Below are 19144 nucleotides of genomic sequence, written 5' to 3'. Positions count from 1 at the left end.
TCAATCAGGTGATAGAGAAATGTGCGGAATATAACCAAGCCTTATATATATAGCTTTCATTGATTACGCGAAAGCGTTTGATTCTGTCGAAACTTCAGCAGTCATGGAGGCATTACGGAATCAAAGTGTAGACGAGCCGTATATAAAAAAACTGAAAAATATCTACAGTGGCTCCACAGCCACCGTAGTCCTCCATAAAGCAATCAACAAAATCCCAATAAAGAAAGGCATCAGGCAGGGAGATACGATATCTCCAAAGCTATTCACAGCGTGTTTACAGCAGGTATTCAGAGACCTGGATTGGGAAGAATTGGGGATAAAAGTTAATGGAGAATACCTTAGTAACTTGCGATTCGCTGATGATATTGCCTTGCTTAGTAACTCAAGGGACCAATTGCAATGCATGCTCACTGACCTGGAGAGGCAAAGCAGAAGAGTGGGTCTAAAAATTAATCTGCAGAAAACTAAAGTAATGCTTAACAGCCTCGGAAGAGAACAGCAATTTACAATAGGCAGCGAGGCACTGGAAGTCGTAAGGGAATACATCTATTTAGGGCAGGTAGTGACGGCGGATCCGGATCATGAGACGGAAATAGTCAGAAGAATAAGAGTGTGCTGGGGTGCGTTTGGCAGGCATTCTCAGATCATGAACAGCAGGTTGCCATTATCCCTCAAGAGAAAAGTATATAATAGCTGTGTCTTTCCAGTGCTCACCTACGGGGCAGAAACCTGGAGGCTTACGAAAAGGGTTCTACTCAAACTGAGGACGACCCAACGAGCTATGGAAAGAAGAATGATAGGTGTAACGTTAAGGGATAAGAAAAGAGCAGATTGGGTGAGGGAACAAACGCGAGTTAATGACATCTTAGTTGAAATCAAGAAAAAGAAATGGGCATGGGCAGGACATGTAATGAGGAGCGAAGATAACCGATGGTCATTAAGGGTTACGGAATGGATTCCAAGGGAAGGGAAGCGTAGCAGAGGGCGGCAGACAGTTAGGTGGGCGGATGAGATTAAGAAGTTTGCATGCGCGGCATGGCCACAATTAGTACATGACTGGGGTTGTTGGAGAAGTATGGGAAAGGCCTTTGCCCTGCAGTGGGCGTAACCAGGCTGATGATGATGATGATGATGATGATGGTGGAACCCACATTGCTGCAGAGTAGGATTAGACGCCCAACACTCACGCCAGAAGGGCGAAGCAGAGAGCCAACCTGGCTCTGCCGTAAAGCCGATTTAGCGTACCGTCAGGGTCCGTCGACTTTGCTAGATTGTTTTTGCCGCCACACGCACCAGGCGTTGCACACCTGGTGCGTGTGGCTTTTCACGCCAGGACCAGACTTAACATGGTCTTTCACTGACAGCGCTAGCAAAGGAGGGTGACAGTTTCACTTTGATATAAAGAGCACCACTCTATATTAGCAGCCATTTCCCTGCTTTAGGCACCTGCATGTGTCCTCAGCGCACCCTCCTATTGAAAAAAAATGTTTTTATTCGTGAAGGCTACGAATTTTACTGTTTCTGTTTGAACAACCCTCGTGCGCTTTGTAGAGCTATGATGTGTATTGAAAAGGTGCTCGTAGACGCTACTTGAAACTAGCATGATGAGCGAGGGAACCCATGTAGTCTGTATATTTCACCTTGGAAGGAATACTGCTTCCGCCATCGAGCGTCCGTAGCCGCGCTCATAATAGCCATACAACGGCACTCTCTGACGTAATGCCAACGAACATTTAGCAGAAACAGTATTCGAAGAAACTGCTTATTTTGCAGTCCAGGAAACGGTGCAATTTTTTGCAGCACATTGTTTTTATTTCCACTTACCTAAGGCGGAAGTTACAAAGTCAGACATTTGAGCACATAATATTTTGGCAACGCTAATGTGCAGAGAACACTTATTCATAGCTGTTCAAATCCTACATTGTTGCGCATCTAGAATAGACTGCATTTACACATCGGCCATTTTTACAAATTCCCCAATAGCACCCATGACCTGTTCCAAGCTTATGTCTTTTAGGTGTAACCTGCAAAAAAAAAAGAAAAATTATTCGTGCCAGGAGGATGTACAACAAAATTGGAAGTTTTAGAAATGTGGCACACAATGTTGGGAGACACTACGGGCCAGGGAATCCAAAGAAAGCAAGAAAGGAACAAGTGATTCGAAGTTGACCTAAAGCACAATAAACGAGGGGCAGCTAGGGCAGTTACATAGCTTTTCTACATTCAAATGTGTTTATAAATTTGTTTTCCTATTTAATCCAAGTAGCGGAACACGTTAATTTTACCAAGTATTAGACAGCATGTAATATAATATAGTTGTCCAAGCAGTCCGCGCAGATGATTTACCAGCGAAATTGAAACGTGTGGTCCCGTGTTTTTCACCGGGTCAATACCGACCGTTCATTAAACGATGGCTTGCTAGGCTGCCGGCTCCTCGGTACGCTGTTGCTGCTTGCACTCGGCTGCACGAGCATGTTCTTGTGCCAGGGCTGCAGCATTGGCACGGCCCAGACGAGTTCGTTCTCGGTTCTGCTCGTGGCATTGCTAATCAAAAGCTGCTTTTCTTCAGGAGTACGTATGACATGCGGCCTACCCACGTCAGAGCCGGAGAGTAGGTTCTGCGCGTGCACTCGGCTGTGACGGAGAGTAACGACGTCACTACTGGCGCCGCCAATTGCGCGCATCCATCTCTTTCTTTCCTTTCGCGCATGGGCATGGAGTGCGCCAGAAGAGATTTCGACGTACAGGTGACAGGCAGACGGACGGACGAATGAATCGGCTAGCCACATACAGGGACGCTGTAAAACATGGTTCTGCGTGTGCCATTCAGCCTTCTATAAACTTTCGCACAAGCGATACAGCTCCTCTCCATATGTAGCTTATCGCTGTAAATCCAGCAGTATCTGGCCCACATTATACAGGCCTGAGGCAAAGCTCGTTTCTATATTTGTTACGCTTTCGGAGCTTTGCGCTTTTCATGTTTCTTTTACGAACATTGCAGTGTCACAACTAACGTTTAGAACTACCTTAAACATTTTAGGGGGTTTGGAACGGGCTTGCCTAATTGATGTATTTTGCTGTTGGTCTTTGTGTCGACTGATAAGTAGGCGCCCTTAGTTTTTTTTTTCGCCGAGGATAAACTTTGCAGTACCTCTCGTCCTCTTTTGTTTTCCTTCTTGTGCTTCCTTTATTGCGCTTGAAGTCAAGTACAAATTCTTACTAATTTGCCGAAATTTCAATTCTTGTATGTTAAGAAAGGAGTTTGAGTTTTGCTCACGGAAAGAATCTTGGCGACCCTATTTCTGTACCTGCCCAATGAGTATACAGCACACCTATTGCTTAACTCAAATGCTCCAGAATAGCTCTGAATACAGTGCCATACCAACTATTTTTCGAGTGTGAGGGTGAAACCTCTCCATGTCTCTCTCGGTCTGTCGCTTTGTCTTTTTCTCTCTCTCACTCTCTTCCCCTGCCTAATTAACGGAGCGGAGAGTTTTGGGCGATTTTCAGCAACGTTCTTACTCCTGAGCCCGTTGCCTTTCTAGATTTCCGTTTGTTGCCACAGTAAGTTGCCCGCGAGCGCAGTTTGCCTAAGCGGGAAGGAAACAGGCGCGCGATCGGGGCCTCGTTCTCAAACTATCCGTATCCTGTGCTGAAAGTCGTATATATATATATATATATATATATATATATATATATATATATATATATATATATATATATACGGAGTGCTATCATGTACGGGGGAAGGAGAAGGAAAAATTAAAGACGGAAAGAATAACGAAGCCAAAGTGCAAGGGCGCGAAAAATAAATTGTGAAGCCTGGGAATGTCCATAAGGGACTAGACTCTGTCAATAGGTCACTAGAACACAAAAATTTTAAGACTGCTTGGACTTTCTTGTGGTGTGACGACTGTATAGTTCGCCTTTTCAGGACTGTGTCCTTCGAAAGCGACCGGTGGTCACCCACGCCAGCGTGGTCGCGGGCGACTGCCTCTGTGTGCGGTATCGGGGACATTGTCAAAGAACGCGTTCGATAGTTTCCATGTTGCCGCAGTGGTCACACGCAGTACTATTCGATCGTGGCATGGGATCTGAATTTTACTTTTATTAAAGAGTCCTTAAATTAGGCTGAACAACAAAGTGCCCACCACGAAGGGCCTGATATGAGCTAAACGTGGTTGTGTAATATAAACACGACAAAGGGACGATAAACAAGAAGGCGTCCTAGACGCTTTGAGCCAGCGCCCGGGGTGTTCACGTCGCTAAAGGTGGCCATAAGTGCATACTGCTTCGTCTGGCGCATTAGTAGAAGACTAAAAGAAAGGGTCACGGGAGCTCTAACATGACCATCATTCGAAATATTACGCCTAGACAACATCAGGTCAGTGCACGAGGTCGACGTCCGTTCGAGTACTCTGCAACTTGTCGCTGCCTGTGAAACGAGTCACGAGCATGAGGGATGCATCCTGCTCAGTTAATTGCTGCAAGGAGCCAACGTATGACCGTGAAAATAGCGTCGACTGACGCTCGCAATGCCTAGTCATTGCGTCATATACGAGATCGAAGGTGCAACATCACAGGCGGAGTGTGGCAGGGTGCTGCCTCTGAACCTTGCACCAACTTGGGTAATGGAGAATGTACCACACAGTTCACAGCAAGGAAGCGAACAGCGTTCGAAGGCACCAGACTGCCCCGCTTCTCCTCTCCGAGGTCACGCGTCGACTTCGTGCTGCCACACTAGATGGCGCAGCGTGTACAGAAAGAAACGTGAGAGGGGAGCCCGGTCGCCGCATGACTCGTTTTTCAGCGTTTTGACGTACAGTCGTTGCGATTGCATTTCGGAGTCTACGCCCAGGCTTTGCGGCGACACCAATAGATAGCGCCGATTACCATATTATACAACCCTCTCTTTCTCGTTAATTCCACCATCACAAGAATTCATCACGCGTAATACGCACAATCACTAATTAAACACCGGTCGCGAGAAAAAATGCTAATCGCATTACCGTCACCAATCATCTCCGAAGGTTTAATGCGCCGATAATTTTTGGGAGACATCCTCCGCGTGCGGTGTGTTTTTCAGAATGATTTAGCTCATGTTCCGAGAACAATCTAGCTGCGGGATAGGCTGCTGAAATGTGATGTGCTTCTCAACTTCCGCCAGTACGAGTGTGCATGTGTCTGTAAATAAGTGGTCCCCATTAACGCCATGTGAATAAAACCCTGTTCGGTTCCTCTAACCTCTCGTCCTCCCAACTCGCCATTGCATTATTCGATTGGTTGTTGACTTTCTCTTGTATTGATCTGCACTCAATTTCAATAAGAAAGTCGCCTTTGAGCCATGTGCTGTGGGACCTCCTTTTGAACAAGTGCACCAATACCAGTATTTGCTGACTGTTGAATGAAGACTTCTTTCTCCAAAAACCGAAATGTAAGAATTTGCGTTTTTCGCAAGTATAAAGAGCCCTTTCTATTTCTTTTTTTTTAAAGGATGTTCGGACGATGGTGGGGGCGAGTTTAGTCTCCGTGTGACGCCCGTTAGCGTAGTCCAGCTCCCCGCTTGGATGCGTAGCGGAGGCGTAGACTACATTCTAAGAAAAGTTTGCACCCTTTGAGTCGTATCTTGCCACACAACGATAAACGTCGTCTGTCTTGTCCGGATTTCCTTCCTTTAACGCTGCGAGCCCGGTAATTCTCAGTAATGAACGGCATGTGCGTTATCAGCATGACGTAGCATTGCCGACAGGAAAGTAGCGGGTGCGGCGTTTTCAGGAAAGGAAACGTAAGCAAAGCAGATGACGATCATTGTTGTGTAGCAGATATACACCACAAAGGGTGTAAACGTTTTTTACACTCTTAAAATGGTTGCACCCTTTGGGGTGTATATTTGTCCCACAACAATAATCGTCTTCTGCCCTGCTTGCGTTTCCTTTCCTGAAAACTCGGCACTCGCTACTTTCCTGTCGACAATGCTGCGTCACACTGATAACGCGCATGCCATTCGTGACTGGAAAGTGCCGGGCTGCAGCGTTAAAGAAAGGAAACGCGGGCAACACGGATGACGATTATCGTTGTGGGACAAGATAAGCCCCAAAGGGTGTAAATTTTTCTAAGGATGCAGTGTAGAGAGCGAACCTCAGAGAACCGCCCAACTCCAAGACTACAATACCGGCCAGTACAATACACCGAGGTGACTGTATCTGGCGTTCTTCCGTTAAGCACGAGGTCACACGTTCCATTGCCAACCGCAGCAGGTACAAAAATCTAAGTACGTTCAAGTTTGGAGGCTGCATTCAATACCTAAAGTATATACACTCTTAGGCAAAGTTACACCCTATGGGGCGTATCTCTGCCACACAACAATAATCGCCATCTGCTTGCTTGCGTTTCCTTTCTTGAAAACGCGGCGCCCGCCACTTTCCTGTGGGGAATGCTATGTCATGCTGATAACGCGCATGTCGTTCGTTACTAGAAATTACCGGGCTAGCCACGTCAAAGAAAGGAAATGCGGACCAGACAGAAGACGATTATTGTTGTGTGGCAAAAGGGTGTAACTTTGCTTAAGAGCGCGCTTAAGGAAAGGTTGGTCTCCCTGCATTACAGTCGCGTTAAGTTTACTTCGTTGCGTGGTAAGGCAAGATGTGCACAAAAAACGCAAGCACTGATTGCCAATACATTTTCCTCGGCAATATAACCAGTCCAAATATCAAACTAGAATACATGCTTACTCACCAAGCACAGTTTTCCGTCAGGTGCATTACTTCTATCTTTCTTCCTGCAGTCTTCAGAGTAGTAGCCAACCTGCGCATTATTCGAAACGGATGGCAGTCGATAGCCAATATTTAATTTGGATCTCTTATTTATAAATGCTACCATCGAGTGTGTGAGGGCAAGCATAAAAACAACTATCTGAGGTAGTGAAAAAAAAACATCGCTAGTTTTTGTTTCTATACTGCGGTAAGCCATAAAACGTTTTCTTGTGCCGGCACTTAAAAGATCTGAATGTGTTCTTTGAGTCGCTCGCAGCACGCACAGCAACAGACAACCATTTGGACTAAGTCGGAAACCTACATGCGGTGGAAACTTCTTTTTGGCAGCATCATGCACGAAGCTCACTCGCCATGCACGAAGCGTTTGTCGCATCTGTAATATTTTTCCTAATTTATCAAACGGGAATTCATTCTATTCCAATTTGCAACGATGTTACTTTTCTCGGCATACACCTTAACCTTAACCTTACATTTTGCTGTCCCTTCCAACATCTCAAGCAGAAGACTGCGTTTGGTAAGCTTGCATTAATCGAAGCTTGCCCTTCTTTTTTTCTCGTGAGGCTCTGCCAGCATTGTATAATGCTTTCATTGCCAGTCACATTAACTATGGCATTGCTTCATAGGGCAACAAGTACGCTTGTCACTTAGCATCAATTCAACGTATCCAAATGCTCATTATCACTTCTAGGTTCCTGCAATCCAATGCTTCTGTGTTACTTGCCGCGTACAATATCTTGACTGGTAACAATTTCTTATAGGTTAACATACCCGTCTTATTCCACTATTTGTTTCATAATAACCTTACGTTTTGACTGATTGAAGTTGAACTTTTACAGAAAAAATATAACCAGATTTGCGGCTAACAATAATTTCTTGTTACCCGTAGTTAATGCAAATTACGGCAAAAACGAAATTTGTGCTCACCGCAAATTTCCTTTGTAATCAATTACCATCAACTATAAGACACTGTACTTCTGTTGAAATGTTTAAAAATTACTTTAAACATCATGATCTGGCTTTGTATCTTTGACTTCTGTGTCACATGTCCTTTCTTGAATTTCCGATGATCCCTGCTTTTTCCCCGGCTGTCTTTTATAATGTGCTTTTTCGTGTTTGACTTGAAATGAAATGTATAATAATGTATTTTGATCCATCGATGTTATCTGACAATAACGCTAATTTGCTGTCTAAAAATAGCACCATCAATGTTATTATTATGAACCGAGCGTCCCACTACAGTTCTTTCCCTTTGGGAGCCTCGTCTGTATATTTGTGACTTTGTATGCACTTCTTTTTTGGAAGCAATGAATCTGAATCTGAATCTAAATCCTCGTCTATGTAAGTAGTAGCTATCAGTGCCGCACGCCTTGACATATATGAGAAAGGCATCGTTTTGGCTACGTGCAGTTCTTCGCCAATTACCCAGGCTGCTAGACTGTACTTTTTGGACAACCGTTCATCGCGCTGCATGGTCCTGTTAGCCTTCATCGACCCCACTCTATGTCACGCTCCATTTTGTCGTTTTCTTTTTCATGGCGACAACGGCTGTATTCCTATCCTGTAACAAATGAAGCAGCTTCAGCGTACCGTCCATTGGTGGAAAATTGAGTGCTATTCAAGCTACTGCATAAATAGGCGGAGGATGGCAACACTGGCCTTGGCAATGCGTGTGGCGCTTAGGTCTCGACACAGATTCTAGCTGCGGTGTGTTCTGCGTATGTATTTCCGAAGCCGCAGCAGGGAATACCGCAGTGGATTGTTACGTTTCGCCTATGACGCGCGCTGTAGCCGGCGCGGATTCAACGGACGCCGGGGCTTCGTTCAAAGCGGCGGACATTTTGGCCCGTTCGGAGCGGCCGCGACGCATCCCCGTCGAGCGCGTCCCGGCATGTTCAGTGCCACGTGTCTTTGTGTGTGCGTGTGTGTGTGTGTGCCCACGCTTGTCAAAGCGCGGCAGCCGGGGAGAGGAGCTCCCCCAGTGTGAAGCGAGGAGGTCTGACCGGCGCCGGCCCGGCTGATGCGTCACCTCCTTGTCTCTACATGTCTCTCAGTCCGTCCGTAGCTCGCTGTCACGTGGTGTCATCTCGTGACCTTCCTTCTTGCCCGCGACGCCAAGAGTATAAGAGCAGCTGCCCCCGGACGCCAGGAGAGAGGCTCCGATTTCTTCTGTTGAGTAACGTGCTCTCCCGTCTCTCTACTTCGGTCGACCTGACCGCCCGCTCTTTGCGATGCTAGAATAAACAAGTTGTTCTGTTAGCAGTCGCCTCATGCTTTGCTGGGACCTTCGGATGCTTCCAGTGTGCCCCAGGCCGCCAGGCCAACGCTACCCTTGGGGCTTGCGACCCATTTGCAACAACGGGCGCCAACGGTCCGGTTGCAACAACGGGTGTCAGCACTGAGGTTCCGACAGCTGGTGGCAGCGCTGAGATTCCAACAGCCGGTGCCATCGGTGCGGTTCAAACATCTGGTGGCAGCGGTGGGATTCAAACAGCTGGTTGCCAGCGGTGAGATCGCGACAACGGAGGCCAGCAGCGAAGATATGCGGTTGACTGTATGCTGAGCAGCACAACGACCATCCGGGAGCAGTGCAACGAGCCCTGTGTGATGACTGGTTGCCTGCAGCGGAACGACTGCGCTGAATTCTTGGCTGCGAGGTTTGGTGAGTGCGGGACTTTCTTCTTCTGAGTTTTGCCAGGCTTTTGTTAGTGTCAGAAACAGAGCTGGTAATTGTGGTTGTCGTTGCTGCCGGGTTGCGGCAAGACAATAGTAGGCAGTAGAGAAAGCAGCATTCAGAGCAGCCATGGATTTGAAGTCGTTGCGCAAACCGAAATTGTTGGAGCTTGCAAGAGAGTTGGGTCTGGATGTCTCAGACAAACTCAGAAAACCAGAACTGCTAAGGGCTATTCTTGAGTTAGGAGCTGAGGATGACGAGCTGTCGGAATGCCTTGAGACCATTGAGGAGAGGGAGACGGCAAAAAGACAGGAACGCGAACTTAAAGAACAGCAACAGCGAGAGCAACTAGAGAAAGATGAGCGTGAACGTAAAGAACAGATAGCACGAGAGCAACAAGAGAAAGAAAAAGAGCGAGAGCAACAAGAGAAAAAAGATGAGCTTGAACGAAAAGAACGAAAAGAGAAAGAAAAAGAAGAGCGCGATCACGCTTTGGAAATGAAGCGTCTCGAGGTAGAGATGGAACGCGCTCGTAATGGAAGTCAGGCACATGGTGCAGGAGAACGAGTATTGTTTAAAATGACTGACCTGATGCGGCCGTTTAAGCTTGGAGAGGACATTGGTTTGTTCCTGGTTAACTTTGAGCGAACGTGCGAGAAGCAGGGGTTCTCTCGGGAAACGTGGCCACAGCGCTTGCTCACTTTGTTACCCGGCGAGGCGGCCGACGTAGTCGCTCGCTTGGAGAGAGAGGAGGCAGAGGATTTCGACAAAGTGAAATCGAGTCTGCTAAAAAAGTACAGGCTGTCAGCGGAGGCGTTCCGTCGGAAGTTTCGAGAAAATGAGAAAGGCAAAAGTGAGTCGTATACAGAGTTTGCCTACAGGCTTATGTCAAACATGCAGGAGTGGCTCAAAGAAGAGAAAGCGTTTGGTGACCACGAGAAAGTTCTGCAGTGTTTCGGGCTAGAACAGTTTTATAGTCGGTTACCTGAGAACGTGCGGTACTGGGTCTTGGATAGGCCAGACGTTAGTACGGTGGCTAGAGCCGCTGAGCTAGCCGAGGAGTTTGTGACGCGTCGGGCTCGCGGAGCTAAGGACGGTCAAAAGGGTGAATTTGGCTCCAAGTTTGAGAGGCCGAAGTTCACGCCCATGAGAGCAAAGGGGGACACACGTAGTGCGGATGCGAGTGAAAGCAGTCCGACCGAACGTAAGGAGACGGCGGCAGCCGAAGCCGAACGCAGAAAGCGGTTCGAGGCGAGGCAAGCGCGCGTGTGTTATACGTGCCAGAAGCCGGGTCACTTTTCGGCGCAGTGTCCGGAAACGAAAACAAAAGTCGTGTTTTTGTCATTATGCAGCACTGACGAGAACATGAAGCTTCTCGAGCCTTACATGCGAGACCTCCTCGTGAACGGGAAAGAGTGCCGAGTGCTTCGCGATTCCGCAGCTACGATGGATGTAGTTCACCCCTCTTACGTAGAACCCGATATGTTCACGGGCGAGTGCGCATGGATCAAGGAAGCCGTGGAAGCTCACAGCGTGTGTCTGCCCGTAGCAAAAGTGCTTATTGAAGGACCTTTCGGAGCACTTGAGACAGAGGCGGCAGTGTCATCTATGCTGCCCCCCCCCCAGTACCCATACCTATTTTCGAACAGGTCCGATCACCTCCTGCGCGAGAAGGGGCTTTTGTTTGGTGAGGCTAGCGTTCAGGCCTTAACCAGATCGAAGGTTCGGGAGCTCGCTGCAAAGGCGGTAGTTGCGGGGCCGACGTTGTCGAACGATGAGAAAGGGTCAGAGGCGCAGCAAACTGATATTCAGAGCACGCCCGAGCTGAATAAAACTGAGTCTGTAGCGTTAAAGGCACCAGATACTGGAGAGGAAATGCCCGATGCGGGAAAGTTAGAGGAGATATCTGCAGATTTGCTCATCGCGCCTACGTCGGACGGACTTAATAGGTTGCTAAAAGTCAGCCGGTCGGCTTTGATAGCCGAGCAAAAGAAGGATGGCAGCCTAGAAAACATACGCTGCATTGTCAAGGAAGGTATCGCCAAGAAAAATGCTCGCTTTGTGGAAAGAGGTAGGGCCCTGTACCGGAAGTATGTAGACCGCAGGGGAGTGGAGTTCGATCAGCTGATCGTGCCTCAGTGCTACCGTCAGGATCTGTTGCGCTTGTCTCATGGGGGTTCGTGGTCCGGACACCTAGGAGTTAAGAAAACTAAGGACCGTCTCTTGCAAGAGTACTATTGGCCAGGGTGTTTTCGGGACGCAGACCACTTTGTGAAGACATGCGACACCTGTCAGCGGGTGGGCAAACCAGGGGACAAATCGAGGGCGCCGTTGAAGTTGGTACCTATCATTACGGAGCCTTTTAGACGGCTCGTTATTGATACAGTGGGACCTCTGCCGGTAACAGCCACGGGGTACAGACACATTTTGACTGTGATCTGCCCAGCGACAAAGTTCCCTGAAGCAGTGCCGCTTAAAGAACTCAGCTCAGTTGAGATAGTCAATGCACTACTGTCCATATTTGCGCGAATTGGTTTTCCTGCGGAAATCCAATCAGATCAGGGCACAGTGTTTACTAGCGCTTTGACGACAGCCTTTCTCGAAAGGTGTGGGGCAAAGCTGTTACACAGCTCAGTGTACCACCCACAGTCGAATTCCCTTGAGAAGCTCCACTCCGTCATGAAGCGCGTGTTGAGAGCCTTGTGGTTTGAACAACAAACTGACTGGGAGCTGTTTCTGCCTGGGGTGATGTTTGCATTGAGGACCGCGCCGCATGCGGCTACGGGGTTTTCGCCAGCTGAGCCAGTGTACGGTCGCTCGCTGCGATCTCCGCTTCGCATGCTTCGAAACGGATCACTGCCGTCTCCAATGGCTGCAGACCATCTCTTCCACAAATGGCCGCCTCCTGCACTGGAGCCTCGCTTTGCAACAACATTCTTTTGAGGTGCGTTACAAAAAGGGGAGTCTCAACGGTAACGCCGATGGCTTAAGTCGAAGCCCCTAACGTGGGAATCAGCCTCAAAATTGTTTGTTATTGATGTTTTTCTTCCTGAGGCAGGATTTTTAACATATTGCTTTTGTGTAGTGTTTCAAAGTGATGATGTGCTTTCTAGTGCAATTTTCCGATTTGTGGACGCGTTCTGAGTGCTGCTAGACTACTGTAAGGAACTATGCAGTAGTATAAAAGGGGAAAGAGCCTGGCATGGCTTAGTGAGGGTTGTGCCTTGCTTGCTGACTGAGCGGCTGAGTTTCGGCGTAGTTCTAACGCTTGCTGGGAACGAGAGAAAAATGAGAACTCTCCCGAAGTCACTTTGCAGTGTCCTATGTGAACCTGAACGTGAGAACGAGGCCTTCTCGGTGCGCTGCGCTCAAGAAACGCCGAGGGACGACCGACTTCGGTTATGAGCATCATCGAGCGACATCCCTCCGGACAGCGGATGCAGTCCCCTGACCATCGGGATCTCCTTCCCCCGGCGGGGCGGTCTGTTACGTTTCGCCTATGACGCGCGCTGTAGCCGGCGCGGATTCAACGGACGCCGGGGCTTCGTTCAAAGCGGCGGACATTTTGGCCCGTTCGGAGCGGCCGCGACGCATCCCCGCCGAGCGCGTCCCGGCATGTTCAGTGCCACGTGTCTTTGTGTGTGCGTGTGTGTGTGTGTGCCCACGCTTGTCAAAGCGCGGCAGCCGGGGAGAGGAGCTCCCCCAGTGTGAAGCGAGGAGGTCTGACCGGCGCCGGCCCGGCTGATGCGTCACCTCCTTGTCTCTACATGTCTCTCAGTCCGTCCGTAGCTCGCTGTCACGTGGTGTCATCTCGTGACCTTCCTTCTTGCCCGCGACGCCAAGAGTATAAGAGCAGCTGCCCCCGGACGCCAGGAGAGAGGCTCCGATTTCTTCTGTTGAGTAACGTGCTCTCCCGTCTCTCTACTTCGGTCGACCTGACCGCCCGCTCTTTTCGATGCTAGAATAAACAAGTTGTTCTGTTAGCAGTCGCCTCATGCTTTGCTGGGACCTTCGGATGCTTCCAGTGTGCCCCAGGCCGCCAGGCCAACGCTACCCTTGGGGCTTGCGACCCATTTGCAACAACGGGCGCCAACGGTCCGGTTGCAACAACGGGTGTCAGCACTGAGGTTCCGACAGCTGGTGGCAGCGCTGAGATTCCAACAGCCGGTGCCATCGGTGCGGTTCAAACAGGATGAAGGCGACGTTGCGACCACTGTGAGGAAGAGATTGCTCTCTAGAGAAGTGATGGCGTCCACCGTCATATTCCCCCACCTTTACACTAAATCAGTTCACTGTCGGGCAAGCACATAAGTATCAGGAGTTATCGAATTTTAATACAAAAGCTCTATAATTATACATGACAACGATCCTAATACAGATACTAGTAGCCGTTCATGATAGGGTATCAGGAAGAAGAATAAAAAATTGTACATGTGTAACTGTAAATCTCACTGGAACAATCACGGATTCACTGCCGAGTAGAATTTGCGAATATTCGAAACTTTAGAATATCGAATCGAACGATGTCCTATTCGATTCGCTCTTCAAATCTAATAGTCACTAATTCGTCAATGTGAATAAAAGTAACATGCCAACTGTGCCCAATTAAACATAATATCGGAGCAACAGTATGATGAATCATGCCCCCCCCCCTCCCCCCGCTGCCACAGTGTAGACACAAAACATGAGAGCTTGCATAGTTGAGCGGGCCATGCCACTTAGGTAGCCATACTCTACAGGCTGTACATGCGAAGAAACTACTTGTTTGCTTGTAATGCTCCATCTGTGCTTTTAACATTTAGAATACTGAGATGAGACGGTGGTTTTACATCAATAGTGATCAGGACTGCTCATAATTAGGAAGCTATTTGGAAAGCGCTCAGTATTTCATTGGATTCGATTCACTCCTGGCGCTATTAAATTCTTATTTGATTCGGTCGCAAAAATCACTATTCGTGCATAGCCACATATGCCAGCCAGCCATGTGCCCTCGCAGTAGTCACCGAAGCCGTTTCCTACGCTTTACTTCTCTTCAGAACACGAAATTCCCAAACCATCACGTACCCAAGGCACCCGAAGTCCGACTGTTTCTTCCTCGTGTGCCGTTGGTTGTCCACTCGGGACAGGATTATCATCTGCTGGTTTCTGCTCCTCTCCAGGGGGCGCATCTGCAGAGAACAAAAAGCACCAAAATGAAGAAACTTATCAGTACAGTAGGCTAATGAGAACTAAATGGGTATTTTCCTTCAGTTACCTTGGCAGGATTACCCCTTGAATCTTATTCGTTGATCAGTTTTCAGTCGTGAATCAAATGTGGCGCATAACGTCTCCGAGAAGTTCGGTTTTTCTTCACAGAAGCATAATTTAGATAAATGAGGATTTGTATCTTGAATGAGTATGTTTAATAGTTTAGCTTCGTGAAGAGCGAAAGCTACGACATAAATGCGATGAACGCAGTGCATTCAGCTGAATAACAGATGTCTCCTGTGTAGCCATAAAAGCTCACTTTAATTTTTATTTGTTTTCTTTTTCATGCAGACTGCCACTCTCCATAGGAGGCTATTGCAGGCATGGGAAAATATATTGTACCAAGAAGAAGTAGTCCAGTGATTGGAAAATGTAGAGAGGTCGGCCGGAAAACGGAGCATCTGGCCTGCTACTCTATGTAAGGGAAGGGGAAGAGGGGAAGAAAAAGCGTCACTATGGGGGGTGATCATGGGAGGAGTGAGGTGAAGAACACATTGCATAAACGGTATCACAATATTGCACCAAATTATGGAGACAAACTTATGCACTTGTTAATACTGCAGTTCAGTTAACAAGACCTATTTAAGCAGTATACAGTAAGAGGGTGTGAACTCCACAGGCCAACCCTTAAATATATATTAACTGAAAGAGAAGCAGAAAATTAGCAACATAAGGGATATCGAATCCAATTAAAAAAAGCGGTCTCTAGGTGATCTTTAGCGTCACAACACGCAATAATAGACGTATTGTTCAAGCATAGGAAGAAAATTAGCATGTCAGCAAATTATCATATCACTTGGTAATGAATTACATCTCTCATTGTTTGAGGAAAGAATGGATACATGAATTTGTCATTGTGGAACCTATATTCAGTTAAATGTTTAGGGTGTTCTGAAGTTCTGCCGTTCAGACAAAGATGCATATGTACGACTGTCCAGTCTGCAGCCCCACTTAAGGAGGGGAATAGAAACTTTAGCCAGTAAAATTAAGGACGCCATCAAATAGTCGGGAGGCAAGCTCTCCTTAGGCGTTCTGAGGGAGAATCATTAAAGTTTTTCTTATTACAAATGAATCTCATGACTTTTTTATGTATTACTTCTAGGCTGTGTATGCACTGTTTCGTATAGGGGAACCAACAGGCAGTCTCCTATTTTAGTACGGAACGAGCGAGTGTCAGTTGAGACAAATTTAAAAATTGTTTAACTGAAGAAAACCTTGAAAATTCTTTGGAATATATGTGTGACATATTTGTCCCATTTCATATGAGATGGTAGAACAATTCACAAGAAGTTATAATCATCGACAATGTTGAATTTGGGCTGTTTGATTATGTAGGAAAACTTTAGTGGGTATTTTTGTCTGCTTACTCTCATGAAGACAGTCTTCTCTAAATAATCCTCGTTGCGCAGGTTCGTAATATAGTGTTCCTTGATCATCATGGCTCCTAATCTCGCTATATATAATGCAATCGTCTACAAACATGTGAACCATTTATTTCGTGTTTTCTGCCATGTCATTGATGTATTGTAGAAAGAGAAGTGGTGCTAAGGCAGTCCCATGTGGTTCGACGGATGATACCTCTAGCCTATCCGATTGTAGGCGTTCGATTTCAACCACTCGCTGTCAACCTTGAAGATAAGCTTTTATCTAGTTTATTACGCTGCTATATAGAATGTGTTGTAGTTTGCTCAGGAGTTTAGCATGTGATACCCAGTGGAAGGCCTTTGATCAATGTAAAAATACTATATCCGTCTGCCCGCGGTTAATAATTGTTAGACAGAGGTCATACACAGTTTGTATGAGTTGCTTAACGGTGGACAGTCTTTTTGAAACCACGTTCGTTTTTGTTAAGCAAATTAATATCGTACGCAATGGTTACGATGTGTTTTATTATGTGTTCGAGAATTTTGCAAGATGTACAAGTTAGCGAAATTGGTCGGTAATTTGATGGGTTTGCTGGGTAACCTGATTAGAACAATTTTTGTCATTTGCAGTCTTTCAGTACATCATCAGCCGATTGTAGAGATGTTTTAAAAATAAGTAAGAGGTATTTCGAGATCCACTCTGCGTATCTCTTCAGAAAGCTACGTGGAATACCTTTTAATGTCGGTGTTAAGCAGAAGTGAAAGTATACCCTGTTCCGTTCGGAGTATACTTGAATGTGTTCATTTACTTTGATCTTGTCGTGGACGAGTCTTACCTTTTCATTCTCTTTTCGATTACGTTGGACACTATCCCAAAGTTTTTTCTTATGTTGCGTACCGCCAAAGAACAATCTTCGTTGACAGATTTTGGAACCCTCCAGTCTAAAACAGTTGTTGAATATCGTGACTTTTATGTGTAATCGAAAAACTTGGATATCCCAGCACGCGTCTTGTTAGCCTTTTTCACACCAAGGCGGTGAATTCACTCGAAACGGGAAGACCTTATCGCATTTATTAGTTTGATACTTTCTTATTCTAGGCTTTCTAGTATTTTGTCTTCGGGTTCGTTCAACCCGTAAATAATTAGGTTCGACCGCCTGCTTATATTTTCAAGGTCATCAACCTGACGCGAAAATGATTTCGTGGTTTTTACAGCTGCATGCACGTTCCTCGACGGTTGACATACGACTTTCAAGCTCTCCTAAAGGATCTCGTGTGACGCGAACACCTAACACCTCACTTAAACACCTATTTTTGTCTCTTGTTTCCGTTTCTTATAGCCCTGATGTCGACAGCCGTTTTCCTACTTTCGGCAGGAAGTTCCTGCATGCTGTGACCAGGTTCGCTCTTTAAATCCCCTCCCAGGCCTTCATTGGTATGCTGGAGATATCATCCTGCCAACAACAGGCATCTTAAAGACACTATGCAATTACGAAACAAAGAACACATTTGCCATGGGCATGGCAGAACAAGAAGAATCAGACTGTAACTACGGCATGATTTGCCAAAACGTTTGCTCACCTGGAGCATGACAACAAAAGGGTTAGTCAGCCACATGTTCTTTCCTATGCCACCACGCCTAATGCTGAAGTCGTGGAAGTAGCTGGCATAAGGCGGTTGATATCGAAGAGGGTGCGATATAGGTGCAGCTTCGAAGAAGTAATGGTCCAAGCGCAGCGGAATGAAAACCCGAGCGTCAATGCATAGACCTTGCTGCGCATCTCAGGAATCGTCCGTAAGCGCATGGCCACCGATTTGAAGCTCGCCGATGTGGACTGAACGGGTGGCAGTGAAGGCACTTGGTCCAGCCTGCTGGAAGAGTGGAAGGGCTTGGATCATGAATACAAAAGGGTTTGTCAGCCACACGGAATTTCCGATGCCACCGTGCCCAATGCCGTGTCGTGGAGGCAGCTGCTATTTAAGGTCTTTGATATCGATGACGTTGCCAATGTCGTTGCAGCTTCGAAGAGGTGATGGTCCAAGCGCACTGAAACGTAAACCCGAGCGTCATTGCGCAGACGTCATCCGTGCATCCCGGGAATCGTTCGTAAGTTTGTGGCTACCGATTTGAAGCTCGCAGATGTGGACTGAACAGGTAACAATGAAGGCACTTGGTCCAGCCAGCTGGAAGGCGGGACGGGCCTGGATCATGAAGACAAAATGGATTGTCAGCCACATGTGCTTTCCGGTGCCCCAAAGACAATGCTCTGACAAAAATTCTGCCCATCTCCTCTGAGATAACAATGTAGTTAAACAAGGAATAAAATTATATTATGGTTCTTTTACTGTTCGGACAAGAACTCTTTTCTTTGTAGTGAACTCGTTTTTAACCTTTAACATAGTAAGGTCGCAAACCATGGAGCTTTACGGTTTCATTTACGGTTTCAGGCAATGTCTATCCTTGGCAATTCGAGATTTTCACAAGGCCATCTGCCCTCCTACGCGTATATGCCTCAGATCACAGTGAAACGATTTACCGCTACTGAAATGTCCCGTAACAAACCGTAATAAAATATAGAACAACCTCTGAAGCGTTTGCGCAAAAGTAAAGCTTAGGGTACATCATATCTCAAATATGTAAAAGCCGCTTCACTGTATTATGAAGCGGCCTACTAGCCTGCACATTTCTTGTAATAGGTTGTACATTTGTTACTTGTCCTAAAGAAAGAAAAAAAAGAATCCTCTTCCACAAGGCCCATTCGGTGCCGCTAATGCAAGAGCTGCCCATCGTTGAACGTCCACAAATGAATGAAAAGGTTGGTTGTGCTGTGGTTAAGGAGAATGCGACACGAGTAGCTCTTGATGGAGCAGCCAATTGAGCGCATGATCGAATGTTGGGCAAGTTGGTACAGCAACAGAGTGTTGTTAGAGCACGAAAGGAAGAACACGTAGGAATGACTGCTTGATTTTTCTTCCAGTCACTGAAAAGTTATAAATCAAGGGGATGGTGTACTCGGCTCTCAGATGAGCTGTAACAAAATCACGTGCATACGGCATCCAGTCAAGTTTCTTGCAACAGATCGACAGGC

General features: G+C 46.9%; 1 protein-coding gene across 4 annotated transcripts in view; it reads right to left on the bottom strand.

Moving 5' to 3' along the window:
• Positions 1 to 1802: 1802 nt before the first annotated feature.
• The window catches only part of LOC139055981 (uncharacterized), a 111470-nt gene continuing 94128 nt past the window's right edge, over positions 1803 to 19144 (bottom strand). For all 4 annotated transcript variants that reach the window (XM_070533704.1, XM_070533707.1, XM_070533705.1 and 1 more), the window contains 3 exons: positions 14509 to 14612; positions 6736 to 6804; positions 1803 to 2024 (listed from right to left, as the gene is read on the bottom strand). In XM_070533704.1, coding sequence (XP_070389805.1) covers positions 1917 to 2024; positions 6736 to 6804; positions 14509 to 14612 — 281 coding nt within the window. In that variant the 3' untranslated portion in view covers positions 1803 to 1916. The remainder of the gene's footprint in view (positions 2025 to 6735; positions 6805 to 14508; positions 14613 to 19144) is intronic.

This window comes from Dermacentor albipictus, chromosome 2 (assembly GCF_038994185.2).
Source record: "Dermacentor albipictus isolate Rhodes 1998 colony chromosome 2, USDA_Dalb.pri_finalv2, whole genome shotgun sequence".
Lineage (NCBI taxonomy): Eukaryota > Metazoa > Arthropoda > Arachnida > Ixodida > Ixodidae > Dermacentor > Dermacentor albipictus.
This window is presented reverse-complemented; position numbering and strand designations above follow the sequence as displayed.